Source organism: Solea senegalensis, linkage group LG1 (assembly GCF_019176455.1).
Source record: "Solea senegalensis isolate Sse05_10M linkage group LG1, IFAPA_SoseM_1, whole genome shotgun sequence".
NCBI classification, from domain to species: Eukaryota; Metazoa; Chordata; class Actinopteri; order Pleuronectiformes; family Soleidae; genus Solea; species Solea senegalensis.
In genome coordinates this window covers 9,419,445-9,447,197 of record NC_058021.1, presented here as the reverse complement: position 1 = coordinate 9,447,197, position 27,753 = coordinate 9,419,445, and the positions used below count along the sequence as shown (strand labels likewise).

The window sequence follows — 27,753 nt, the reverse complement described above, 5'->3', positions numbered from 1 at the left end:
GAAATTGATTTTACAGCACTGTACAACTTTCCACAACAGGCGCTTCATTTAAAGAAACCTACAGAAAAAAAAAGAAAAAATATACAGTATCTCTCTGTTTCTATATCCGTCCCCGCATAAAGGCCCCATCTTTCAACAAGTTGGGGACTTAAAGTGTGGTTTAAGTGATCATATGACTCCTGCCTTGACATACTGTACGTTTACCATGTAAATGTTTAATTAGTGTTGGAATTATGGGCTCATAAAAGTGAAGCTATCACCAGGTACCATCGTGGAGCCGGCTCACAGCAACACAGCTGTGCTCTTTACAAACAACAGCACGGGCCAATATAGACGGTGAGAAGAATGTAGAAAATAAATGAGTTAACCGTGTTGAGTTGGTCACAAAGAGACGGTGTGTGTCACTGTTGTGTGGATATTAAAAAATGCTTGGTTTGCTGCTGACAGAGCTGCTCGCCTGACAAAGAAGTGGAAAAACAAACGAACAGGTAACCTGTGAAAAATAAACATTCCCACTCGTAGGAAACAAAGCACTAAACTTATAACAGCTAATGTCCATTTATGAATACAGGCTTTTCCTTGTCATTAAAAATCTGCTGTGGGGAATGTGTTCGTTAAATTGAAATACAGAATACCAAATAGGACTATTCCTACAAGTGTTGTCCCATCTTTTAAATATCACCTATTCCATGTATAGACCTCTCAAATCCTGACAATGAGAGGTTTTTATTTAGCAGAATGTCCCCTCGAGCACATTGGATTGCTTCTGGTGGTTCAGTTGGTTTGGCAGAAATGCAGCAGAACATGAACATCTTGTGGCCAGGATCGATTTCATAACACAGGCTTAAGGGCAACCACCTCTCTGGTGTGATAGGCTTCCCCTCCGGCACAAACATACACCGAAAATAAATGTAACATGTGCAGATGAGTGGAGGGAGTGCTGGCCATGAGACATTACATTATTACATTACATGTCATTACATGTCATTTGGCAGATGCTTTTATCCAAAGCCACTTGGAATAAGTGCTTTTCAACATTTGAGTACAAACAAGAGCTAGAAGTAAGTAAGTAAGACATGAACCGTCTCCTCTGCTCTCAAGAGCACAAACAGACGCACTGAAACACAAACTAGAGCTTTTAAGAAAGATAAAAAGACTGAAAATATTCACTGGTCTGTATTGTGACATGAGACAAGATATCCTTTTCGATTTTGAATAATAAAAGGTATCTGTGATGATCTTTCCTGGTTTTAAAGGCTGATGCATTGATAGTCAAAGCTTATATTACAATTTCATGTTATAGCAGAATTTGACCATATTTATAGCCATTTTCATTGTTCCCAACACAAATATCCTGTGTTATTTTTACCTTTCATGAGTCCAGAGAAACAACCTGTGTGCAGCTTTATAACCCCATACTGTACATCTCCTATATCAAGATATAGCCTAAAGATAACGGCATATTATTTATCCGCCCTTGCATTTATACCGTGATATATATCAATATCAAATGTAAAAAGTGTATCGTGATCAGACCTTGGTGCAAAAGAACCTCAAGTAAGCATTTGTAGCTCTAAGTTCTAAGGCATTGCTCACATATTTAAAATAGGAGCGTAGTAACAAATACACTCATATTTGGATTATGGAGACATTAGGTTAGTATATGGATGATATTTCGTACATCCTTCACCACAGCTGCGACAATATTCACCTGCACTGCACTGCTCAGAAGCAATTCTGAGTATGGTGAAATATGAACAAGGGTAAATGTTTGCATGGTGCATTCACTGGAACAGCCTTGTCATCATTTCAAACGTGTGGACTCTACCTGGGCGTGTGGGCGAGTGTGAATCGGCGTCTCTGGAGGTTGATGCTGCGATTCATCAACAACTTTCGGAAGAGAACTGGGGAGTTTCGAGGAGACCCGCGAGGGGAATCCCTGGGCGAGCTCCTTGGAGATCCTCCTGGTGAGCTTGCTTTGGACCTGGGCATGAGCTGAATGATTGGAAGCCTGGTCATCCTTCTTTCCTGTGGCCTCTCCTCAGCGTCAGACCGCTCTTCCTCAGAGCTTTCAGTGTGCAGATCGTTCATAGTGAACGGATCAAAACCAGGAGCCACGTGTTTGCTTGGTTCCTCTGCTCAGTCTTGGCACTTTTGGTCCAAGGAATAGTCTCTAAAGCGCTTTTTTCCGCGGTCCTCTCAAATAAAGTGTACGTGACGTATTTGTGACATGACATATGCTTATGATCCGTCCTGTTTTTCCAAATCCAGGTGAAGCTCCTGCCTGTGTCCCAGTCCTCACTCCCTCACATTTGAACAGATCCTGGACCTGCCTGTGTCCACTCCAACACCCTGCTGTTAAAACTCACAAATGAACTGTCTTTAAAGTCCAAAAAGAGAAGAAAAAAAAACCCTCCAAAAAGCCAATGAAATAACCTCTATGTCACATTTTTCATCTTTATTTGAACCCTAATAGTTTTTCTTGTCTCTTCCTTAAGACCAAACTGTCAGACTGGGCAATAGACAGGAACATTAGTGTTGATGTACTCTCTCCGCCTCCCTCCCTCTCCCAGACTGTGTTTACATTATTCCTAGGCCTTCCCTCTCTCTAACTAAATATGGACGTCTGATTTACAGGGAGGAGAAACATGACGGATCACCTCCTTCAGTTTCTCTCCCTCTCTTGCTCTCTCTCCAGTTCTCTGCCTTCCCCTTTCCTTCATTCCTAATCTTACCGAGCATATTGTTTCATAATTACTTCCCCTCTAAGTTCCTGCTGTATAAACATTAAGCCGCTGCCCGGCCTGGCCCTCCAAACTCATCACTCCTACACTCTTACTAACTCTCACTCTTACCGACTTTGCACAGTAAGGCTTTTCCTCTATTCCCTGAGGTGCTGTTTGTTGTTGAGCTGCCTATTTCCTGAGAGACAGTCTCTTTGCCTTTCACATGCTCTGAGCTTACCAGGAAGAGTCACATGAAGGGCCTCGGACTATAAAAAGTAGAGGTAGATAAAAGCTATAGAGAGCATGGTGCTGTCACGATGGCGCTCACTATCTATGACTACAGGCAACATCATCTTCAGCCCCACCCAAGCGCTTTGTTTATCGTTAGAGAGAAAATGAGAAAAGGTCCTCCTGTGATACACGACTTACAGCTATGAACACCGACGAAGTCTGGGGGAAACTGAAATAACCTAGGGAGCTGGAGCATCTGACACAGGACTGAACCTATGACCAACAGCTGGTAGGGAGAAGAGGCTTGAAAGATTCTTTGTATGGATATATGCTCGTAGCTACTGTGCTGTATGTGTTCTGCAGTAGCAGCATTTGTTTCACCATCACTGCGGTTGTAAGCTACATTACATTAAAGTCCGTGTCTGTCAAGCATGGTCACCAAAGCATGTCTCACAGGACCTGGAAAAATCAGTGTACAACACCGGATATGACCTTTAGTCCCGGTGTCCCAGTGAAACAACTTGTTGGAGTGCCGCTTTGACAGTCATTGATCCGCAGGTTTGCTGTTCAGGCTTTAGAGCAACACATTACCCAAGGCATACATTCTGCAAAAGTCTGTTTTAAAGCTGTATATTCATTATTCATTGTCGAGGGACGCTGGGCGAAAGGCAGGGTTCATCCTGGACAGATCGCCAGTCAGTCAAGGAGCCAAAATATAAAGACAAATCACCATTCACCTCCACTCTCTGTTTAGAGACACCATATAGCATAACCTCAAATCTGCATGTCTTGAAATTCCAGGAGAGAACCCACGAGGAAACATGCACACAGACTCCACACAGAGAAGTTCTACTTTAAAGATAGATTAGATATCCATCCATCCGTCTTCTAGCGCTATGTCCTCCACATAAGCTGACATAGGGCGATAGGCGGGGTAGACCAGTCCATCACAGGGCCACATAGAGACAAACAACCATCCACTCTCACGCTCAATTTAGAGTGTCCAATTTGCCTAATCCCCAAATCTGCATGTTTTTGGACTGTGGGAGGAAACCACGCAGACAAGGGGAGAACATGCAAACTCCAAGCAGAAAGGCCCTGGTTCCAACCGGATCGCGAACCATGGGTCTTTTTGCTGCAAAGGCAAGAGCGCTAACCACTGCACCAACCTTGTGGCCCACGGTGCACATCAATGACTTATTAATAATATCCGTGATGGGGGTGCATAGAGGGAGAATCTTCACCACTTCACTTCCAATCAAAATATTCTTAGCATCTTTTAGCTGATTGTTCTGGTTCCAGGGCTCAGGCTCTGACTCAGTTCTCTCATCAGTCATGTTTCTAGCAAAACTATAAATAAATGTAAATGTAAGTATACACATTTCTGCTGAATCAGAGACGGAATATGTTTACAGCTTGTGCTGCTGCCCCCAAGTGGCTAATAATAATAATAACACATGACGCATGTGACCATTTTACATACATTCACAGTCCCTATATAGCAATATTTGCACTCTATAACACAGGGAGCTCTGTGAGGGACAGACAGAGACACACTCAACAGACCTATGGCAACACTAACTGTCCACAATTAACTGTAATTATACGTGATTGTGAAGTAAGACTTTGTATCGAAGTGATGCATAACATCAGAACTAAACATGTAATTCTTTTTGATACTAAAAGAAATATTCTCATTTCAACTACTACTACTAAACTGAGGTACAGTTATGTTCATTATATTGTAGCCATTTTCAGTGGTTCCCACTTAAATTGATTTTACGGACAAAATTTATTTTATTAGGACATAAACTGGCCACAATGCGTCATCAGAGATTGAGGTACATGTCAAAATAAAAATATTGGCTTTACTCATAACAATGGTGCAGCCAGCACAAAATACAGCAACAATCTTGGGCTTTTTTTCCCCTCTGTTGCTTTCCGTTAATCCCCTGCAGCAATGATGTCTGTCTGTCTGTCTTTCACAAGCTCACAAGAATCACAAGATGATTCTGGGCCCAAACAAATCCTAATTCAGAAGCATCTTCATTCCAGTCAGACTCCCAACTCCCAACTCCCAAATCAGGAAATGATTTCAACTTGGGCCTCATGTGTGGGGGTTTCTGTATCCATAATCAAAAGAGGACAGGAGGACAGACAAGGGGACACATCCCAGGACAACATACTGTATCCACACCACGATCACACCTGATGTGGGCAGCATCATTGAACGTGTCCAAGCTTTGACCAGAGGAGAGAACGGTTTGGTTTGTGGTGAAGTTTCTTGCCAGATGGAAACTCTTCCATCTTTGTTTTTTTTGTTTTTTTTTAATCTTGTGTGTCATGCAGAAGTCTCTTGAAACACGGGGTTGAAGCGAGGTTGTTTTCCACATCACCCAGTGGACTTTCTTCTTCTTTTTGGCTCTTATAGACTCTCTCTACACTGTTTAAAAGGAAATGTTGAAATTATATGTCAGCGTTAGTTTGAGTCTGTTCAAGATCCTGCGCTGCAGCATACGTTGTAAAGTACAGTTTTCTGGTCCATGTCACACTTTTCATCCCCAAACTGACAGGAGACACTTCTGTTATGAAGGTAGGAGTCCTCCTGTTCACAGTGATCCTGCTCTGTGTCACGTTCATTTGCCTCCTTCTCTGTGTTGCCTTACAGGTCCTGTGTGTGGGGGGGTTATTGGCAGAAGTTGTATATACTGTATATATACATATATGTATACAGTAAGTATATATATATATATATATATATATATATATATATATATATATATATATATATATATATATACGTATATATATATATTTAGAGCCTATGGTAAGGGAAGGTTTGAGTGGGGGAGTTTCACCACTAGGTGTCAGTATTTCTCACACACTGGATCTCTAATGCTACTTCAGTACTTTTGCTTCACTCATTTCATTTCAAGGCCGATCCTGTGGAGTTTGGAAGAACCACAAAGCAAATGTCCCAAATATGAAAATACAGTAGAGAGTGACCTGTGCCATAATTAAATGTCATAGACGAAATGTTAATGTTACAGTAAATACTTTTCCATCGTCACAGGACAACATCTCAGAGACTTTAAAAACCTGTACGAATATGATGACACAAAATGAGCGTTATCTTTGTTCAAGTTTGACATGTTCTCCCTGACACACGCAGCACATGGCACTATCAGGTTTAAAAAACGTATGCCACCCCATAAACGACTTCTCTGGCACTGCATCACATTTGCTAATCAGCCTGTGAACAGGCAAACACATGGTCCTCTCCTCTGACACGCAACCAAACCAAGTGAAGAGACTCCTGCTGTGTGTAGTGCTGCTTTACACCTGCTGCTACACAGACATTTATGGGATATATTACAGTATATATCATGGACAGCAAAATATTTGACTGTACATTCACACGTTACTGGCTACTAGTTTTTGATTTTATTGTAAACTTAGTAAGTTACTGCCAACTGACTATTTATTGTAACTTCACATTACTGTGACTTTGCTGTATTTTCCTGTAGAAAAACTGCATTTTACTGTAAAAAAAAATCAAACTTTAATAACAGAAGTGATTTAATGTGTAATCATCACAGTGTCTAAACCCTTATTCCAGTGTCTCACCTGTAAAATCTTGATTACTAGCACATTAAATATGATCACTGTGCAAGATGAAATGTTATTAAATATACATGCATACATCATATACCATTGTTTTATAATCATAATGCCTATGAGCCCCCGGGGGACAACCTTTTCTGAATGAAATTGAATTGAGTCTGAATCGGTGAGCAGAGAGTGTTTCGTTTCATAATCTCTTAGCAGGGCCCGTGGAACATAACTCACAAATAACCTTTCAAAGTGAATTACACACACAATTACGCACAGACACACACCAGCGACAAAGGTTTGTGTAAGATTTGTTAGCTGTACACGAATAAAACAGCCGGAAAGTGTGATACAACTGTGTCTTTGTCCAGAACGCAGACATATCTGATCTCCTCTGACATGCATTACCTATGTCGTCGACCAGGTCTGTTTGCATTCCCTAAACACACACACACACACACACACACATTTGCATAGCTCTTCAACTTACAAGATCACATTGACCTACATTCATTTGGACAGATGAACCATGACCATTACCAGTTAATGTCTAACCCTAACTGTAACCTTACCACTATTCAAATCTTAGGCCTAAACTTAACCAGCTGCTCAGAAATAAAAGTCTGCTTCATTAACACACATGCACGCACGCGCGCGCACACACACACACACACACACACACACACACTCTAACAAATGTAGCAGCTGCAACTTCAGTGATTTTTCAGTGAAAGATTGCAAGAACATGACTTGTCTGATCGTGTCTGGTGATAGTTGTTCAGCTTCTGTTCAATCACCATCATCATCATCATCATCACTGATGAACGCTCGAAATTCACAGGAGATCTGCAAGGTTATCTTTAATGTACCACAGTCATGGGGGTTAATCATCATTTTACTCATACTTTGCTATTCAATTATGAATCAATTACAAATCCCATTCCTAGAAAGGTGCTAATTCACGGACAAAGGGACAAAGAAAAGATTTGATTCTATTTGTTAAACATAAATTGATGAATGCACAGTTGTGAAAGATTCAAGTTAATCACTGTCTGATTATGGTCTCGTAATTTAAATAAATAGTTGTTGTAGCCCAACACTAATCATAATACTGTTTTTCCTAAGTATACCTTTACATCCATTAGTAGACTGTGGTTTATTCTAGTGAAGAGCATGAGCTCCTGCAACATGGACACGGTGGAAGATGACGATGATAAAGAAAAAGCATCAGTGACTCACAAGTTCTGTGTGATGCAGCTGGTCAGAGTCCCCAGGCTCCGGGAGTGTTTGATAGTGCGGTGCGGAGGAGCGACCTCTGGTCTGCAGGACAGCCTGGGCAGCTGCAAGGTGCCCGAGAACAGGCGCTTCACAGCACACCTGCCATCTGTGTCCTGCACAGGCTCGGTGCTGGACGCCTGCTCCGAACTGTCCCACTGTCTCTGGTCGGCAGAGGAGACGGACAGAAAGACCAGGGTTAGACCAAGTTTGATTTTTAAACAAATCAAATGAGACTTCATCGATCATGAAAAAGCTTCATTTTCTTTCGCTTCATTTTAGATACTAGAACTACTAATGCACCTTTGTCATGGGCTTGACTTTTATATTTCCATGCTTAAATGTCTCAGGAATCAATAAAGGAACAGAGGTCGACCTTCTTGAATAGTCAAGACATATTTGATATCTGAAGGTTACATGTGTAATCTACTGGCAGAAAATGTGTCACCGCTTATGAAAGCCCACGTGGCATTTATTTTTGAAAAGTTTATCTGATGTTGGGTCCTGACGCTCACAGTGAGATGACATTTTAGGCTTTAGCTCTGAGGGCAGCTGTCTTTGAGCGTCAGCAATGTTGAGGGGCAAAAAGACAACGGCGCTTGTTTTCTGCTGCATCCTGTGACCTTATCTCTCCATCTGCTCCAGAGTTCCACCTTCCAATAAACTGTTAGCACACTCTCCGTGTCTATTTCTGACCAGAGCGAGCCAGAACACTGTGGATTATCACCGTCACAAACGGTCCCCTCTTTGTCATTAGTGGATTTCTCTTCTCAGAAGTCACAAAGACATCGACACAGAAATCACTGACAATTAGGCTTGTGTTTGAACACATCGTTCAATATTTGCCACAAGTCAATGAACATGAGACAAATGCTGTACATCCAAATGTATCTTTTCGCTGTTAAAATGTTAAAAACAAAAGTCTGTCCACAAGAAAAAACACAGAGCAATAAATCAAAGCGTGATCAAAACAATCACCAGAAAACCATCTTGTTCACTTGTATAAAGCTATTGTGACACCTGTCTGAGCTCGGATATCAATATCAATGAATGAATAATAAATAAACATGTGTTAAAACATGTGTAAAAATAAACAAGACATCTAGGCGGCTAGGATACAAACAGTGTTGACTGTTGTATTTGAATGTTTTCTTTCAGTAAAAAGGCTTTGTTAGTATCTCTTACCTCAGTGAAGTTGAAAAATTTTGATGAGTTATTTCTCCTCATATTTTCTGCTACTATATCATGGGAACCAGACAACAAGCAAGGAAATACCACAGAGGAGGATACAGGAACCACATTTAACATCAGATATGAAGAAGTCTTTGGCACCAATACTACCCTGGGCTGTCACTCAGTGAAGAAGCACATGGACCCGCCTCCTCAGGAACACTCGGCTGCCATTAACTCAGTCACCGGTGGTTGATTAATTGCTAACAAGGTGTTTTTATACGTATTGCGTTTCCTGTTTCCTTCTTGTTAAAGGTTTCCTTTGTCAAAGCCGACAGCTTAACCAGAATGTTTTATTTCATAATGAGCAAAATGAGCATTGGTGACAAAGTGTAAGGATTGGAGGCAGCGAGGTGAGACTGCAGCAGTGGAGCTTCCTGCATGACAGCTCCTTATTCATGTGTGTCTATCAGACTGTAGCATCACATGACCAACATCCAGACATTTAGACTTCTGACACCTAAAACTTTTCCATTTAGGTTTTTTTATATATATATGTATTTTGTGTTATATATATTACATACATATATATATATATATATATATATATATATATATACACAGTATATGTAAAAAAAGCCAACAACAAAAAGTTTGAATGATTGACTTTTTCTAACTGTGAACTATAATTGACTGCTATATCGTTGCACCCACATGAAGCGTTTAAAGAGAAAAACTAAACATTGTCACATGTCAGGTTTTATCTCATTAATCCCACCGTTGTTCTCAGTTATGCCTTCTGTTAGGTTCTCTGGTTCGCTAAATAATAACATATAATTATAAAAAATAAATCACTTGTATGGTTATTATGGTAGAATCATAGACCAGGTTAATGAGTTTCTCTCTGACCTCCGTCTCTATGTAACGTGACGTTTGTGTCTTTTATAAACTCAGGTGACAGTGGGACCGAGAAGAAGATCTAATAAGATATAATACCGTCTAATCGAACAGTAAACGTATACATCAAGAGCAGAGCTGCAGTCGAAATATGAATCATGAAACAAGCAATTATGTTATGATGAATTTGTGGGACAGTGTTGTCATCATCTATTTTGCAGTCGTCCCCCAAAGACTGGGTCAGGACCCACAGATGGATCCCAATTCATAATCCCAATAAAAATGTAAGAGTTATACCCACAGTGGTAGTCTACCCACCTAAAATAATAAGCTCGAAACATTTTTATCATTAACAATTTAAATTATCTTTAAAACAAGATCATTTATGTCCCCACATAAACACTGAACTTCATCTTAACAATGATGAGAACCTTCATTATCAAACCCAGAGGCAGAATGAGACAAACATGTTTTTAATTGTTTCAGTTTTTACCTTTTCAATAACGAGACAATTCTCAGTTAGTATTCAGTGCATTTATAATTTGGTCATTTTAAAAAATTGAGGTCATCGAGTCTTCCCTTTAGAAAGGAAACTGTAAAATCACAAATTAAAAAAATATATCTTTCATTAAGCCATTATAGGCCAGGCCACACCTGGAGGAGAGCAGGTGTAACAGCTAGTGCTGCACTGCTCCTTCATCCTTACGGCTGTAGCTTTTTAGTGTCTCTACTTTCCTCCACAGGCCGGAGGTTTAGGGCCCTGCAAAAAAAAAAAGAAGAAAGAAACCCAAATAGGTTATTAGAAGTCCAGACAAATAAAGAAATAATGGATATTCATAATTGTAAAATACCCAGAGTGCAACTGTACTAAATGGCAGATGTAAAGGTGGTTGTATTTAGTGTATTCCAATCACATGTCTATGTATCAACTGCCTGCACAGACATCGACTCCGACGACCTTCCACTTGAAAGATAACAAGTTAACAGATAACACTTGAACCACAGCCTGCGTGTGACGAGATGTGATTAACAACCACTGTACCTTGTACATGTTGCAGACCACAGTGAAGAGAGAATCCATGGCTTGATCCTGAAGATCTTCTGTGTGCTCCTGCAAATGAAGAGAAATGAGTTTCTTAACGACTGTAAAAAAAACAATCCTCTCAGTGAACAGGCTGCTGGAATTTATTAGTAGAAGAAGAAGAAGAAGAAGAAGGGGAACTGACTTCTGTCTCTGCACACTTGGAGGATGTAGCTTTGACTATTGGGACACACCTGTAGAATTTATATAGTATACTCCCCTGTACGGTATTCATTTATCTTTTTTAAAATGGAAATAGGAAACTGTAACACTTGAATGATTTTACTTTCAAACAGGAACAGTCTACCCAGTGTAGATGCTGAAACTGTGGTGAAAGATCATTTAATAACAGATGCATCCAGTGTGGACCTGGTCTTAAGACACCGGGGTAAGACTCTTACCCCATTAATGGTCACCCAGGGCACATATTTGTGCGGGGGGTTCAGCGCTTTGGTCTTCATGGCATTCAGATGCATCAGCTGGTTTCCCTGATCCCCCGTCACACAGCTCTTGAGTTTGTCCAAGCTCAAATCGGGGTCGTAGATTTCCACACACTACAAAAACAAACAAACAAACATCCAATAGCTGCAGTGAAAGAATATGTTGATGTCTTGGAAAAGAGGAGGTAGTAAAACAGACGATTAGAGCTTAATGGCCGACACACAAACACACGTTTCCTTACACTCGTGGCCGACTTGATAACATCAGCTGAGGATTCCATACAGAAGATGATGGGGAAAGCGCTTTCTGTCATGTTTAACAAACACGTCTAAAAGGAAGAACATACACACCATTATACACGTACTGTATATCAAAGTAGAATAAAACACAAGGCAACACTTTACCTCAATCATGTTGCCCAGACATTCTTGTTCTCCATGCTGACAGTCATAAACATACTTCTGCCCATCAGGTCTCTCCTGGAGTTGGGGGTGAGGAAAATGCTACAGATTAACAGCCGCGGTATATATATATATATATATATACATATATATATATATATATATATATATATATATATATATATATATATATATATATATATATATATATATATATATATATATATATATATTTTCTGACCATGTTAGGCTCTATTTATTGTGGATTTTATGTTCCCGTCTGCCTCTCTTGTGTGATGAAAGTATAATCCCACGACTTACCACAGCGTTTCCGTAAGGCACCAGAGTTACGGTCATGATTTCCTGCAGCAAGACCCAAGTGGGGAAGAGCATGGTGGTGAGGAAAAGTCTGCAGCCGGGACACAGACTCTCGTAGTAAAGCCCGACCTGGACTGCATCAACGGTCTGCTTGGACCTGGTGAAGATAGACTCAAGGCACTGCTTCAAAACCTGCACAAGGGAGCAAAAGTGGAGAGGTGGACTTGAGTTTGATCTCTATAGCTTCAGACACGTTACAGGAGGTGACTCGCCAGTGATTTGGGTCCAGACTTTTCAAAAATCAATATACAATATCAATGTAACTTGATGCCAAATTAAAATCAGCTGTTGAGCCACTCATGGTGTGTAAACATGTGACACTATCGTGTGTCAGCAAAGATACTGATGAGGGACTAAAGTTACATGTTACATGTATTAAAACGCCACAGACTCAGATTGAGTCATGTTTCTGAACGTTTCACTTCCTCATTCTCGGTTTGTTTGTTTTTCCACATGGTTTAATCGTGTCAGGGAGTGCAGCTCGCTGATCAAACGGTTCATTTGGGTGTGTTGGTTTTCGGTGAAACTAACAATTAATGAATGGAGAACAAATGCACACCACTGAGGAAGTGTGATGAGAAATCTCCTTCCTCAAGGCATCACACTGTACAATGACTCTGCACCATGATTATATCCTACTCTCTACTACGGTTTTCACCGCACGGCTACTTTTTTCTGTATTCTGTAATTCATTAGACCTTCAATTTATATAATGCTATAAATTAGAGGTAGCATTAGCAGCTACTTCATGTATGTTCCTCATCAGGGGATGAATGTACGAAATGCACCTAGAGGTTTAAATGGGTACTGCACTCTAAATTAACCATACTGCAGAGTGACACACCCGGACATGTAGTGATGGGAAGTTCGACTCTTTTTACTGATTCGGATCTTTTACTCGCAGACAGTAAATTGAACTAATCTTTTTTTGAGTCATTTCGTTCATTTCGTGGCATTGTAACCCAAAACATATTGGGTTTTGGGCAAAACTATATGTCTTGTTTTGCCCACAACCCAACTTTATACACTTTTAATGATGTATGTGTTATGTGGAGCAAAGAAACCAGAAACAATATTCTCAACAATAGTCTCTTTAACTGTCCCTTTAAGATATTGAGTGGTTTCCAGGCGGTTTAAATTGTTAACCGGTTTAACGACACTCACGCGGAGGTTAAACACTGACCAACAGAACATAACGTCTTGTTGTTGTTTGACCTCATGAGCTGAAGTGAACTTACCCCGCAGCGAGAGGCTGAGTCCAGAGACGAGCACCACTGTGATGGAGGGAGGGAGCATGAAGATGTAGACGGAGACACAGACAGAGACAGAGCGCAGCACTGACTCTTCAAACACACGGTTACTAACAGCAGCAGCAGCAGCAGCAGCACAGGAGACTTCATCTTTATCTTTATCTGCAGCTGCAACACAACACTGACTTCACAACACGACTACACTTAGCTACAGTGCTTCTGCTGCTGCTGCTACTTCAAATAAAGCTCCACCTTTTAAATTATGATTGGCTCCCTGGTCATGTGACCACGGCGCGTCACCTGTTACCAGCAGAGTTTCACCTCGAAGCTGCCGTCAAGTCTCTTGCACATATCTACAACTCAATTGTAACCCGTTCAAAAGTACAAAATTCAGCAACTTTTACTTCACTACATTTCCTCTAACTATCTTTGTTTCTACCAAATAAAACCATTAGAAGAAGAGTTGGTAATGGTCTATATTTATATAGCGATGTTCTAGTCTGATCTTTCATATCCATTCACACGCTGCAACATGGGGTAAAGTGTCTTGCTCAAGGACACATACAGACTAGCAGAGCCAGGAATTGAACCCACAACCTTCCAGTTGAAGGACAACCCATCTTCTTCCGTGTTATCCTCCACATGAGGGTCACAACAGCGGGGTTCACCCTGGACAGGTCGCCAGTCCATCACAGGGCCACATGGAGACAAACAACCATCCACTCTCTCACTCGCGGCGTGACAGTGGATGCAGAAAGGCCCTTGTTCTGACCGGGTCGTGAACCCAAGTCCACTTGCTGCAAAGGCAAGAGTATAAAGCAAACAGATAAATGTTATTAATAGTGAAATAGCTTGAATTCAGCAATGATACACTCATATAAACATACTGATGGGTAGTTTATTCCATATCTACCACTCAATCCTCCCCTAAATGTTACACACTGGACAACTGACGTACCTACTTCTCATAAACAACTGCTGGATTATATGAAACATCACTTTTCTATCAAGTTGATGTTTCGAGAGTAGTTCATCAGTCAGCGATGCAGTGACGTACGTCTGCTCTGCTGTTCCATTTATACACGTCCAGGATGTTAGGAGAGAGTCCGTCCTCGGCTCAGGAAGGACTCTTGACTCTGACGGGCAGCCCGAGTGTCAGCATGCACCCTGAAAGTGAAGAAGCTAAATGGAACTCAGACATCATTCGTTTGAATTATTTACACCCATGCTTTTTCCTCCGGTGGGGGGGAGTGGGGGGTTCTTTCTTCTTCCACAGAAAAAAGAACTGAAGTCTCATGGGATTTTTCACCGCTGTTCCTTAAGTTGCTCAAGAACATTCACACTACACAGCTCACACCCTCCAAAAAACACAAGTGTGTGATTCCCTCTGCTTCCTGTTTGCCACTTCCCAGTTTGTCTTTATTTTGTTAAAAGTCTGTCATAGTTGCGTTGTGTGTTTTTGCTTTATTACATCAGCCTACGACGTGGCATATTATACGTTTTACTTTACTCATTTGTATTTAACCTTTATTTAACCAGGCAGAACAAAATGCTTATGTACAACTGTGGCCTGGCAAAAGGCGGGGGGTTTGAGGGAGAAAAAAGGGGCTGTAAAACAAAACAACACAAAATTTTATTTAAAACAAACACAATATAAGTAAAAAATAGACACACAAGGGTGATTACATTGATGATCAGCATGTAAATATGCTTCACATGGTCGAGATGACCCGCTAAGTTTCAAATTGAGCATCAGAATAGAGAAGGAAGACGATTTAAGTGACATTAAATAGGACATGGTTGTTGATGCCAGAGTAACTGCTCATCTACTGGGAATTTCACACACACAACCATCTCGAGAGTTTACAGAGATGTTCAGAAACGACAGAAAGGCAACAGTGACTCAAATAACCAGTCATTAAACCAAGGCATCAGAAGGCCATCTCTATAAGCACAGGTCAAAAAATCTACCACCGGGTGTCCTCTGTACCTGTAAAGTGACTCCAATTAAATGATGTCTACGTCAGTCAGGGAACAACAAGGACATGACTTGAAGTGTGACACAGGGATGATTAACTCAACAGGATGATGAAGCAGGAAAAAAAAGAACCGGGGTCATGAGAGCACGCTCCATTTTAAGTCTTTTATTGTCTTTTAAAATCATTGCATCAGCATAAAGAAAGAACCGTACAGATGAAAGAGAACCTCTCTGAGGACAAACATCTCTGAAGCAAGCTGTACACGGGAAAGAAATGTTGCATCTGAATTATGACAGACCAACGGAGGAAGGATATCACAAGGGAAGAGAAGAAAGAACCAGGTTTCCGTGCATAGGGAGTGGGCACAACAACTACTAACAGGCCTCTACTGTGTGACACAACAGTGCTCCCTCAACGTTCAATTGCACTTTGGTGTAGAGTAGCTTTATCTGCCCCATCCATTTCCATTCAACATGTTTGACAAGAGGAAAAAGACCACATTCTAAAACTGAGAAAAGTATCCGTTGCTGCCGATTGACTGGGAAACAACAGAAGAGCAGCCGAAATGTTGCTGCTCAGCTCGTCTCCACGTGGATCACTCACTCATTCTGGATCCTGACTATCAACTACTGTACACCAGTGAAACACACTGCATCACATCAAACCTAGAGTCAAAAAAATAAATGAAACAAACTCATTGACTGGAAACAGGCAGGAAGTCAAAAACGAGCTGAGAATATTATTGGATGCGTTTTGGTCTAAGGAATCACCCGACCAACCACAAATGATTAGCCTTTGCATTTCAGAATTATTTGATACGTAGTGCAAAAATCAAGAAAAAAGACAATATCTTTCCTGAACGTCCAAACTTTTAAGTACTGTATTGGTTCACTGTTTTAGTTTTACATGACGCTGGAAGTAACCCTTAAAATATTCTTTCAATTGAGTCGATTGAACGATTTAATATAAAACAGCAAAAGATGAAACGGCAACACCAGTCCTGCGCGTACAAGGCTCAGTGTACGGTGAAGTAGTCAGCAGGCAGAAAGTGAACAAGAATGATAAATATATACGTATTATGGACAAATTAATCTTGTTGAGCAACTTTCTTAAGAGTTATTACTTTGACACTGAGGGAGCACTGATGTCACAAGTACAAATTAAGAGCAAGAAAAACAGAATAAAACAAAACAAAACATAAAAGCATTCATAACATGTTCAAGTTTAAAATGACAGAGGAAATCGAGAAATATAAATCAATCCATCGCGACCACTTTGAGGATGGGACAGATTGATTCTCAAACGCATATTTACCATTTGGTTAATTACATACTGTAAACATTTGTATTTTTTCTTTCTGCATGGAGGAAAAATATTCAAGCTAGCTTATTTTTTCTTTATAGGCTCTGTAAGGTTATCAATAACAGATATAAACAAACAAACAAAGCAATAACCAACACATGGACAGACAACTCTATTAGCTTTTTTAAAAAGCCAAAAATAAAAATTATTTATACTCAGGCACCATAAAAAGAACACTTTCTAATGCCATCATTGTTCCATGTACACACATCTGCACATAGGAGTGATCATGAACCGTTGAATCAAGTACCATTTCTGTCAGATTTACAGTTTTTACTTTTATGGTTGTTGTTTTGTTTTTTTTTACTTCCACTTAAGCCAAACACAGAGTTCCACCAAAGGAAGATACAGTAGTAACTTCTACAGTTGACTTTTACAGCGTTGGTGTTCAATCTGTGGTGGATCTGTGTGGCGTCACTCCAAGTACGTCTCTTGTGGAGCAATTATTATTATTATTATTATTATTTTTTTTTTAACACTGCCTCCACTCACAAAAGCCAGAAACTTCCATACGACAAAAACAGGTTTCTCATGTTCAAAACAAAACAAAGCAACTCTTCTAATATTCAATAAATGCAAAACAGCCATGACTGCATTTAACATATTGCTCTGTAAATATCAACACATACATGAGCTTGCTTCATCTTCTGAATGCACCTGATATTCATGCGCGATAGATTACACGTACGTGGATCAACTGTAACCACAAAAGTGTTTTGTCGCTTGCGGTTACGCTCACTGCAGCCGATTAGTAAAACGCTTGCGTTTCAATAACTGCTCGAATACAAAGCACCCGTGTGGAGCAAGTCTAAAGATCGAGTTCACATCAAAAACCTCTCTCCGATTTGTTTCAAGCGCGACCCAAACCAGAATTATTACATAATCCAAAAATATAGATATCTTAGAATATATTTCAAAATATTTATTCTCTAGTATGTATCGCATTCTTCAAACCTCAATAGACACCTAATATAATGTGATCTTATAGTCAGTGAAAGATGTGCTTTGTGTGTGAGGCCATTTCAAGATATATATATGATTTACAGTGTACCAAAGCTGATGAAAAAATATTTTTATTTCTTGAATTATCACGTGTTATGTAGAAAAATGTTTGTGTTTTTTTTTATCCCATTTTTTACTTAGAAGCTCTGACACAAATGCATATTTACGAATTTCGCGAGATGAAAAGCTTTGAGTTTCAGAGACGCGTCTAATAAAAGTCTTCATCTTCTCACTGTTCCGCACACGTCCCACGACGGGAACGAGCTTCATTGCTACTTACGTTATACATTACTTCTAGCTATTAAACCTGATGTACATGGCATATATGGCAGATCATAGTGTAGAAGTACAACTGCTGTATTAAAATGACTCGGCCCCACTTTTCTATTCTTATATTAAATTAAATTAAAGTAAATTAAAATAAAGCAGAACCACACGGATTGTGTCACTCACTGAAACAAGTTGACCTTTCGTGAAATAAACGGAACCTTGATTTAGCCACGTCGCCCGCAAAAACATCCCAATATTTCACTTTTTCCTAGTGGTATCTATCCACGCACCTGGTTCCACGGCCACACAGTGAGATACATATTTAACTTGTCTCCACATACAGCGGACATAAAACATGTAACAATATTTTAAAGTTACTTTTCAAAAAGTCAACTGCAGATCTGCAAATCCTTTTTGGGAACATTGTTTTAGTCACTGTGGAAATCCCCACCCACCAAAGAAAACAACAAAAAAACACGTATTGGGATGATCTTCAGTCTCAAAGTAAAAAAACAAACAAAACATGTTTATATGCTGCTGAAAGTGTGTACAAAAAATGACTATAGTAATTGGGATGAAGTGACCATTTAGAAAAATTTGTGTTGATTTGTCTCGTTAAATTGAACACTTTCGCTAAACGGACATAAAATTGCATAAGAGTTTTTTACAAAAACATCAAAACGACACGACAGCTGTTTGACTGCGAAACAAAGAAAAAAAACAAAAAAACGTCTTTCGCTCCTGACGTGCTGTAAGGAAAGACAGTTGTATGGTTGCTGTGTGATGAGACACTGTCTGGAGTGACGTGTGGAAGAAGAGAGGACAAAAGTGCAGTCGCAAAAAACGTGTTGGTCCAACAAACTGGATTAATGGATGTGTGAGCGGTGGCGAGTGTCCACGACAGGAACGGCGGACTCTTACCACAAAACACAGAGATGTGAGACAGCTTATCAAAATGAGCTTTAAAACAACTGGGTGGTGGATATGTACAGTTCACATTTCTATCTTAACTGAGTTTTATCAAGAGAGAAAAAAAAAGGAAGTTGGATGAGAGAGAGAGAGAGAGAGAGAGAGAGAGAGAGAGAGAGAGAGCACCCTGCTGTTGTATAGCCCCCAAAATATAGAGAAGGAATATGTAACAATTATATAAATGTAACAACAAATAGGCACAACTACAACCTGTCACTCTCTATCTATATCTCACACACACACACACACACACACACACACAACAGCTGAGCAGACGTGTGAACCGCGGCACGCAGCATGTGTGGTGACGGCACCATCTTGTGGAGCAAAGCTCCAGTGATGATAGCGAGGGAGAACAAGCTCATCACAATGACTAAAAAGGCACTTCTAATTGTCGTCTAATTGTTCTCTCTCTCCCTTTTTTTTTTTTAAATAGCCCTCTAACTAGAAGCATCAGAATCAAATTCTAGGGATTTCTACTTGTGCAAAGTACAGTACAACTGATTCGTCCTGACTGAAATTAAAATGATTTTAACTTTTCAGGCTGAGTTACATTTTTTTTTTTCCTCACTTGAGAGTGTTACAATATATCACACCGGTGTGTCGAGTGGAAAATGCTGCTACCTGAACTCTGTGAATCTGTCAATAGTTTAAACGCGGGCTTAATATGAACCAAAGATTTACTTTCACCATACGCACCAGTATTATGAAATCAGCTTTTAGGAGCAACTTAACAACTTTTAACCCTCCTCACCAAAAATAAATGCATGTAACTCTTTACTGTGTTAAAAAAGCAGTGCATTTCTTAATTTTTTTTTGTCTAAAACGTTATACTGCCAATGACGTATGAACTCTTCATTACCTTTCTCCAAAAATACCTTTCTTTATAGCAAAAGTGAGCCTACTATATCTATGAACTGTGAGAATATTCTTCTAAATGTCATAAATCTGTTTAAAAAAGCGACGTCATGTGACGCCCGGATTCCGTCAACCAAACATTAAGCGCTGCTTAATCCTGCTTTTGACACAAAGTAGCTGTATTGTGAGCAGAAGCTAAGCCAAGTGAACAAGAGGAAATACTCTGAGCACTGTACATCTTAAAATGTACTACCCCCCACATGACTATGGTGCAAATAGTACTACAGTATCATAGTACTACTACATTCACCACACATCATTCTGTATATACTCTACAAAAAGCACAATTATCAACCACCTAATAAAAAAAAAAATCAACAACAAAAAGGGAACACTATCCAAACGAAGGACTACTCCATGCACATCGTACTTGATAATCTCTCAGACCACAGAAACCATGCTGGATGGCACAAAGACGGGTTCTGTTTTTCTCCTTCTTGCTACATGAAAATACATCCTTCATTTGGCTCACATTAGTTGGATACTGTGCATCCTTAAACAGATTCTAAGAGCATAGCAAATAGTCTGAAAACATAAAGAGACACAGCGGTTAAACTTTATAAAAACAACAACAAAAACAAATCACATGCACGGTCCGCATGTGCGTCTGAAATATACTGTACAAGTTATATTACCGCGTACTCTCTCTTTTTGTACACCAATGTTCTACAGCTCTGTAAGTCAAGCTTCTGATGAAATGAACAGTCCAGCACGAGGGGTAAGAAGTACCGCGAGCAAATCAGATTTAAAAAAAACAACCCCAAAACAAAAACAATAAAACATCTGCAAGGACGCTGTACCGCTAAATCAATCCAATCTAAACTAGAGACCAAGCAAATACAGTACCGAAGATACAAAAATCACATAGATTGATGCTCTGCAAGTGTCTTTAGCGTGTAGAGACGAGACACTCACGACAAGCACTAACAGTTAAGCCTTAAGTCAACGGCTACAGGTGCTACAGTATTTAACAGGATGGAAAAAAAAAAAAGACTGAAAGACAAACATTTAATACAGGAATCAAGTTCCATTTAAATGGAAACATGAATTAAGTCGAACTGCATTTATCAATGCACCTCTCCATCTAGTGTATTGTGATTAAAAGGTACTTCTATATTCACAATATACCAAATATGTCACATGCATTTCTACCTTGATATACAGTATTTACTGTATGTCGTACCTCGTCAATTAATAAGGAGGCCACGCTGAGAGAGAGAGACGCGAGACAAGCCAAAGCAGTTGGAAATAAAGATCATTTCATAAAAATATATACCTACGTGTGTATTTTTAAAGCTGTAGCTTTGTCTATGTCGACAGGCGCTCGTTCCCTCCGTCCTTCTTTCCATCAACCTAAACGTGCCCCCTTCCTTGCTCTCGCGACACAGGCTTGTGGTCATTCAAAGCTATTGCTATGGCACTTAAACAAGACCCAGCCGTTTCTCCCTCCTCCTCTTCTTCTTCACCCCAGGCTCTGCTGACAACCCCCCCTGGGTCCACAGTCCCTCAGCCGCTTGTAGGTGTGATGCGAGCAGCCTGGTTCCAGTCCATGTAGTGGATAACAGCTCAGGCTTTTGTCTACAGCAGGGGTGCCCACACTTTTAAAAGTCAAAATGATCTACATATATGTATATATACACACATAGATGTATATATTTTTGGAGGGAAGTCAGTGTCGTACGTTCCGTGAACTGTCCGAAGGTGCCGCTCGCCTCACACGGCATAACAACTGCCTCAAGCTATGGACATATACTGCCGTTACTTCCTGTGGAGCCGTATGGGCATTTCAAAATAAGAGTATATCGCGATTGACGTATAGGGCACCCCTGGTCTACAGAGTTTGCAGGCAGTCTGGGGTTGACAGATTGGGCCTTTGTCTATGGACACTCATCACGTGTTCAAGGCAAAAAAGAGAAGAAAACAAAACAACAATAGTGCCTCAAATAAATTGTACCATCATCCCATTCCATCTTTCCACACATATTTTTGTGTGCTTATTTTGTATCTTCTTTTGACACATTTAGTTTCTCTGTACCAAAGATATTTCCTCACACTGTACACGCACACTGTACAGTCACGGCTGGCTAATGTGACACTCTTGTCGACGCATCAGCCAGGCTAACTGTACAGTGCTTTAGTTACCTTTAGCGGTGTTCTAATTTTTAAGCCATGCTGTTAGCTCGCAGGGAGTGCTCTTTACTGGACTGGGATCAGTGTGTGAAATAAGCACCAGGCTCCAGCCAAACGTGTGGATTTTAAATGGTGGCTGTCGAGTCTCTTTTGGCCGCCATTTTGACCACATGAACATTGTTCAGGAGTGAATTTTGTTTCCCACAGTGCATCTGAGTGAAAATGTAGTTTTCCCCACCCTGGTAGGCGTCCAACGGCGTCTGCTGGTGGCAAATTCATCTGGAGTGCTGGTTCTGGTTCTGAGAGCAGGCCAGGACTGGGTAGGCTAGATTTACATTCAGGTGGTCATTGTGTTGGACCAAGGAGACGTTTTTGTAGTGGAGAACCAGGTCTTTGAGGGATGAATACAGATTGTAGGGCTCAGCAAATCCATAACCTGTGGCCGTCTTGTAGATGACACAGTGCTTGGTGTCCCCCTCCACACTGAAAAGAAGGACAGTCTTCATGTTTACAGATGATCTACATTGTCCTAAAATCAATAGTGTTACAGCCTAAAGGCAGGACAACTCTCCCAATTGTGTGTTTGTAAATTTTCTGTAGCGCAAATGTGCACTTTTTTCATTACTGCCTTGTTTCTAGTCTTTCTAGTTAGCTTCTGACTGCAGACTTACCACACAGACATGAAAAAAAAAAAAAATTGTTTAGTCCACAAAACCCCATTATTAGTGTGAAAAGCTCATGAGATAAAAACAAAAAAGGAAAACAAACTTACACTACAGAACAGGCGTACGAGCCCTTCTGCGACTGGCTCTCACGGATGAGGAAGGTTCCGTCACATTTGCCTCTCAGCATGTCCTCAGCCTGGGTTCGTTTGATGTCACCAACATACCAGGTACACTCATCGTGGTGGGGTGAGCCTTCATCTTCCTCGAGCGAGTAGGAGCTGAAGAGGAAGAAGAACGCAGCAAACACCTCAGTATGTTTACATGATGTTAGAAAACATGTATTCTTGTGTTAGTCTCGTCTTAACCTGGACTTTTTAATGACATGTTTCGGAGTGAAGTTTCGCTAAATCATATTACATCGGACTAAATTTAAAAAAACAACACCACCAAAGCATCTCCATGATTTTTTTCCAATTTGTTGCAAATAAAACTAGAGAAGACCTTCAGGTACTGTTGAAGTGACTTGGCTATGAGATGCCGGTAAAACTTCTAATGCGACATCTGATGATAACGTCAGCAGCCGCAAGTAAGTCCACATGCGACGGCACCCAAACTATTTTCTCAGGCTCTGCTTCATTTGAAACACTCACTCATCAGCATCGTTCTTTATGCCCAGCCACTCATTGATCTTCTTCTGTCTTGTCCCCTTCTGTGTGAGCCATCTGCAAAGTCAGGAGCAGCACAGGTTTAACGCTGACAGACACGTCTGATGCTTGTTTGTGTGAGTGTGTATTTCAAACCCCCCTCACATCAAATACTGGTCTCTGATCTTGCGGAGCTGCATGAGATCCGGCTTGAGGCTGTTCATCTTCTTGTCAATCTCTCTGTTGTCGGAGACCTGCTGTCTGAGGTCCTGCTCCAGTTTTCGCTTGCTGTCATGGATCTCCTTCACGCGAGATTTCAAACGCTCCGAGTTGCTCTGGATCCTGATCCAAGAGAATTATACATTTAGGTCTATGTATGAAATATTTAGCAGCAAAACAAAATGCATTCATTTAGTGCAACTTTGAGTTGGTGCAAAAACCTACTTTTGTATCTCCTTTTCGTTGCCTTCACGCTGAAACCGCTCCAAAGACTCCCTGCTGTAACGCTCCTGAGTCTCACACTGCTCCTCAAAGATCTTGATGGTCTCATTGAAGGCTTCAATGGCTGTGCGCTTCATCTGCAGCTCCTGTCGAGTAAAAGGAGATGAAGAAAAACTATGACTGTCCAGATCTGTGTTGTATTTCATTCAGCCTCATGCTGCTCAAACCCACACATTTATTTTCCGTCAAAATGAAGTGGATAAAATTCTCTAATATCAAATCACTGTGCATTGGCAACAGCTTGCCAAGTAAGTGAGATACATTTTAAAATTGTGTGTGTTCTGTATTTCTATGTGGTGAACACCTACCTGTGAGGTGCGCGTGTATTCCTCGTACAGGCAGTCGTACTCGCGGCTCTTCTCCTGGAACTGCTCATGATAAACCTTCAGCTGCTCTCCCACCTCCTCTATGCTGTTCTCCTTCACCAGCTGAGACACGGAAACAGTAGACGGGCGTGATATCAACGACAGTTTAATGAATAACATAACTAAACAGATCTCAAGCACAATGTGCTTGTCATTATTCCTAAAAAAATAACGAGGTCAACTTCGTTGCTGAGGATTTCGACGATTCAATACTGGGAAGTGAATTTGGCAACAAATTCACTTCCCAGTATTGAACAAATAGTGACAAAATCTGCAGCTTCACCAACCTGCTGGTATTTGGAGATGGGGTACAAAAGCCTGGTGTCCAGTTTGGCGTTGTACTGGGCCAGGGACTCATGGCGGTAGTGATTGATGAGCTCCACTACAGTCAGGAAGGTTAGAGGCTCTGAGAAGCCGTACCTCCCGTCTCTGTGGTAAATCTTTATGAGCTTGTTGTTCCCTCCTTTCCTGCAGGGGGAGACAGGAGCCACAGGAGTATCAGAACCAGTTTAGCTGTACACAGGCTTAAGGAGTATGTCAGTTTAGGGAAGGTTTAAACAAGAGGTGGAGCTTTACCTGAGGGTGAGCGTGTACTCGCCCTCTAGTTTACTGGAGGCATCCCGCACCAGAAAGGTGCCGTCTGGAGTGTCTCGCAGCTTCTCGTTCACTTCCTCTCTGTAAATACAGCAGCATACTTCATTACTGCCAACTTAGCTTTTATCACAAAATCTTAATAATTAGGATTTCTTAAGATTGTCGCATGGCTCAAACACTGCCCTTCTCTCAAAAGACAGAAAACTTAACAAAGATGGAAAAATGAGTATTAACTGTGATCAAATCTTTCTTCACAGTAATCGTTTGCTTTCATGCTTTACCTAGAGATTTCTCCCCAGTACCATTCAGCATCATTCAGCAGGCTGCTTGTGTCCGTCTTGGCTAATGGTGCCATTTTTGACTTGACTGGCTTTGCTGGAAGAACTACAAACACACACACACACACACAGTGAAACCCGGGAAACAAATGAAAAGATGCAAATGCACGAAATGTCTCTTTGCAGGCCTTGATTAGAAAAAGGGCACCTGGAGGAGTGAGGTCCTGCTCCATGGTTTTCTCTATCAACAACCTCTCCACCACAAGGGCAGGGAACTCCTCATCAAGTGATAACCTGCAAATCAACCAATAAATGAATTAATTAATCGATCCCAATCAACATTTCAACATTACACCGGCTGGCATATTAAGCTGATTCAGACTAGATACTGCAGCAGCTCGGAACCCTAATCAGACCTGGTAATTCTCATCCATCCTGAGTGATCTGAACAAATGCTGACAGCTCTAAGTACCAGTGTGAACCTCAATGTCTTAATATACTAAGATCCGTTCACAGAAAACACATTTGGAGATGACATGTGTGAACGCAATTTATCCTCAGGACGCATCAGAGAAAGATGTATTTTAATGCAAAGTGTGAACAGTTGTACATAACGCTGTCTTCATGTGATTGGATCTGTCAGGACAGATGTTAATACCAGGTGTAACAGCTCACAGAACAAATCATTTCAACTTCACACACAAGAAAATGATTTACCAAGGGGTGGAGGGGCCTGTCCGTATGAGCAATGGTCCGAAGATCTTTCCCAGTGTGTGTGTGTCCAGGCCATTGCTGGCCTGCACCTGGGTGACCTTAGCCAGGTGAGTGAGGAGGTATTGAAGGGTGAGGCAGTTATGGAGAGGGACTGTAGTGGAGCTTTCGAGGACCAGGCTAACCTCTCTGTCATGGCTACCAGCTACCGCACCATCTGGAAGAGTGATTCAAATAAACATGACACATGCACACACGAAATCCCACACTGAATAAATATGTCTACAATGTCAATTATACAGTCAGATTGTGCCACATGAGAATACTTTGAGTAATGACAATGTATTTTCAATGAGGACAATGATTGTTACTGCAAATAGGACCAGTGTGAACCAGAAATTAAATCATGGAATCCTTTATACACAGGAGAATCCGCTCAAGCATTGCTAACATGCCTCATTGAGCTCATCTGTCTCTCAACACTTGACTCTATTCTCTCAGCACTGACATGTGACTGACCTCAATCACCAGCATACAAGGCTCAGTTTAGGCCTCATGTAATTCTAAAATTACCACCATTTAAGCACTTTTTTTTTCTTCCACTTAGACAAGATCACCAACACACAGCATGTTTTTATGGCTTTTTTTGTGCAGTTACATTCATGCCATTTCCAAATGACTTCACACAATGCTGATTATGATCAGCATTGTGTGAAGTCATTTGGAAATGAAATCAGAGATTCCACTAAAGAAATGATCAGCAGCGTGTGGACAGCTGTGCCTCTGTCCATGAGGATGAGGAAGCACAACCAATATTCATTCAGAATAAATTAGTTTTAAATTAAATGGCCTAAAAATCCAGCGTCTACCACTTTATCGTCCTCATGAGGGTCGCCTAAAAATAATTGCTGGTTAATTCTTTTTGTCTTAATTTCCAAGTTATAATTGTTAGTGGCCCACTGATATTAATGATGGTAAAAGTTTTGGCAGCAGTGCTCATTAATCTAGCACCACTGCTGAATCACTATGGAGGACACACTGTCATCAGCTTAACATGACTCTGTTTGACGCCTGACAACATTCACACGCTGCAGACAGTCAGTGATTTGTTTTCTGTCACGACCGACCGAGACTAGGAGGATGCACAACAGCATCATAGCACTGGTAAAAGCAATTTCGGAGTATGGCTTAAGAAGAAGAAGCCCCCCACAAAAGCTAGACTCTACTGTTAAGAAACCTGAACACTCAGCAGTCCAGGTTTTAGATAAACACTTTGTAGTAACTGGGTAGTGGTGGAGTGTGGTGAGTAAAGTTGTGGCACTTATTCGGAATTCCTTGAGAGTTACACACTGGATTTTTAGTGGAACTATGTGTTCAAAAATACTAGATTTAAAATTTAGATTTACATAAAGAGAACATAATTTTTTTTAGGACTATGGCACTGGCTTTGGATGTTTGAGTCCAAAACTGAGTGTTACATTACTACAGATCATTTTATGTATTGTGTTTTTTTTTTTTTTAATCAATCACCACATTTGTTTACCATGTTTCAACCTGAGTTCCAATAACACTGATTTGCATCAATAAAACCCTGAGCCACATCTGTAAAGAACACATAAGAGTTGAAAACCTGTCCTAATAGGACAAAGGTAATACAAGTGTGAAGCTGGGGCACTTCCCCATAAGGTAGTCTACAGTACCTGCTGACTGTTGCAGGACCTGCTGCTGCAGTGTGACAACAGTTTGGAGGTGAGGGTAGATGCAGGCAGGGATGACGGGTGACGGGAGCTCTCTCAGGTAGTTCAGGACACACTCAGAGAGGTAACCTACATCTTTCTGACACGCTTCACTCTCTGGACCACAAAGAAATACAGCATACAAAGAGATTTAGAGGCAAGATCAG

General features: G+C 40.7%; 3 protein-coding genes across 5 annotated transcripts in view; all 3 read right to left on the bottom strand.

Annotated features, from left to right (window-relative positions):
* The window catches only part of pde4ca (phosphodiesterase 4C, cAMP-specific a), a 51,757-nt gene extending 42,614 nt beyond the window's left edge, over window positions 1–9,143 (bottom strand). For 2 of the 3 annotated variants that reach the window (XM_044029592.1, XM_044029609.1), the window contains exon 1: window positions 1,829–2,921. In XM_044029592.1, the coding sequence (XP_043885527.1) occupies window positions 1,829–2,091 (263 nt within the window). In that variant the 5' untranslated portion in view covers window positions 2,092–2,921. Of the gene's footprint in view, window positions 1–1,828; window positions 2,922–7,808; window positions 8,009–9,029 lie in introns of those variants that run through there. The other variant, XM_044029600.1, reaches the window with a different exon arrangement.
* A 1,225-nt stretch (window positions 9,144–10,368) lies between these two features.
* Window positions 10,369–13,707, bottom strand: LOC122780845 (gamma-interferon-inducible lysosomal thiol reductase-like). The gene is made up of 7 exons (XM_044044229.1): window positions 13,451–13,707; window positions 12,156–12,344; window positions 11,838–11,912; window positions 11,675–11,761; window positions 11,394–11,546; window positions 10,954–11,022; window positions 10,369–10,671 (listed from the first exon to the last, which is right to left on the bottom strand). Exons 1-7 carry the CDS (start codon window positions 13,610–13,612, stop codon window positions 10,639–10,641), a joined length of 768 nt encoding a protein of 255 aa, XP_043900164.1. The 5' UTR covers window positions 13,613–13,707; the 3' UTR covers window positions 10,369–10,638.
* A 5,742-nt stretch (window positions 13,708–19,449) lies between these two features.
* Window positions 19,450–27,753, bottom strand: part of pik3r2 (phosphoinositide-3-kinase, regulatory subunit 2 (beta)) — a 28,387-nt gene continuing 20,083 nt past the window's right edge. Inside the window, exons 5-16 of the mRNA XM_044030861.1 lie at window positions 27,551–27,703; window positions 25,857–26,067; window positions 25,348–25,433; window positions 25,143–25,245; window positions 24,844–24,942; window positions 24,555–24,735; window positions 24,211–24,330; window positions 23,846–23,988; window positions 23,567–23,743; window positions 23,408–23,479; window positions 22,865–23,035; window positions 19,450–22,575 (exon numbers count right to left, since the gene is read on the bottom strand). Of these exons, the coding sequence (XP_043886796.1) occupies window positions 22,368–22,575; window positions 22,865–23,035; window positions 23,408–23,479; window positions 23,567–23,743; window positions 23,846–23,988; window positions 24,211–24,330; window positions 24,555–24,735; window positions 24,844–24,942; window positions 25,143–25,245; window positions 25,348–25,433; window positions 25,857–26,067; window positions 27,551–27,703 (1,724 nt within the window). The 3' untranslated portion in view covers window positions 19,450–22,367. The remainder of the gene's footprint in view (window positions 22,576–22,864; window positions 23,036–23,407; window positions 23,480–23,566; window positions 23,744–23,845; window positions 23,989–24,210; window positions 24,331–24,554; window positions 24,736–24,843; window positions 24,943–25,142; window positions 25,246–25,347; window positions 25,434–25,856; window positions 26,068–27,550; window positions 27,704–27,753) is intronic.

Bases quoted from the DNA above. Each gene is read 5' to 3' on its own strand.
- LOC122780845 (XM_044044229.1), bottom strand. From the start codon at position 13,612: ATGAAGTCTCCTGTGCTGCTGCTGCTGCTGCTGCTGTTAGTAACCGTG. The intron at 11,913-12,155 runs GTAAGTCGTGGG...CCCCAACTCCAG, and splicing joins TGCCTTACGGAAACGCTGTG to GAGAGACCTGATGGGCAGAA. The intron at 11,547-11,674 runs GTAAGGAAACGT...TTGTTTTTGTAG, and splicing joins TTATCAAGTCGGCCACGAGT to TGTGTGGAAATCTACGACCC.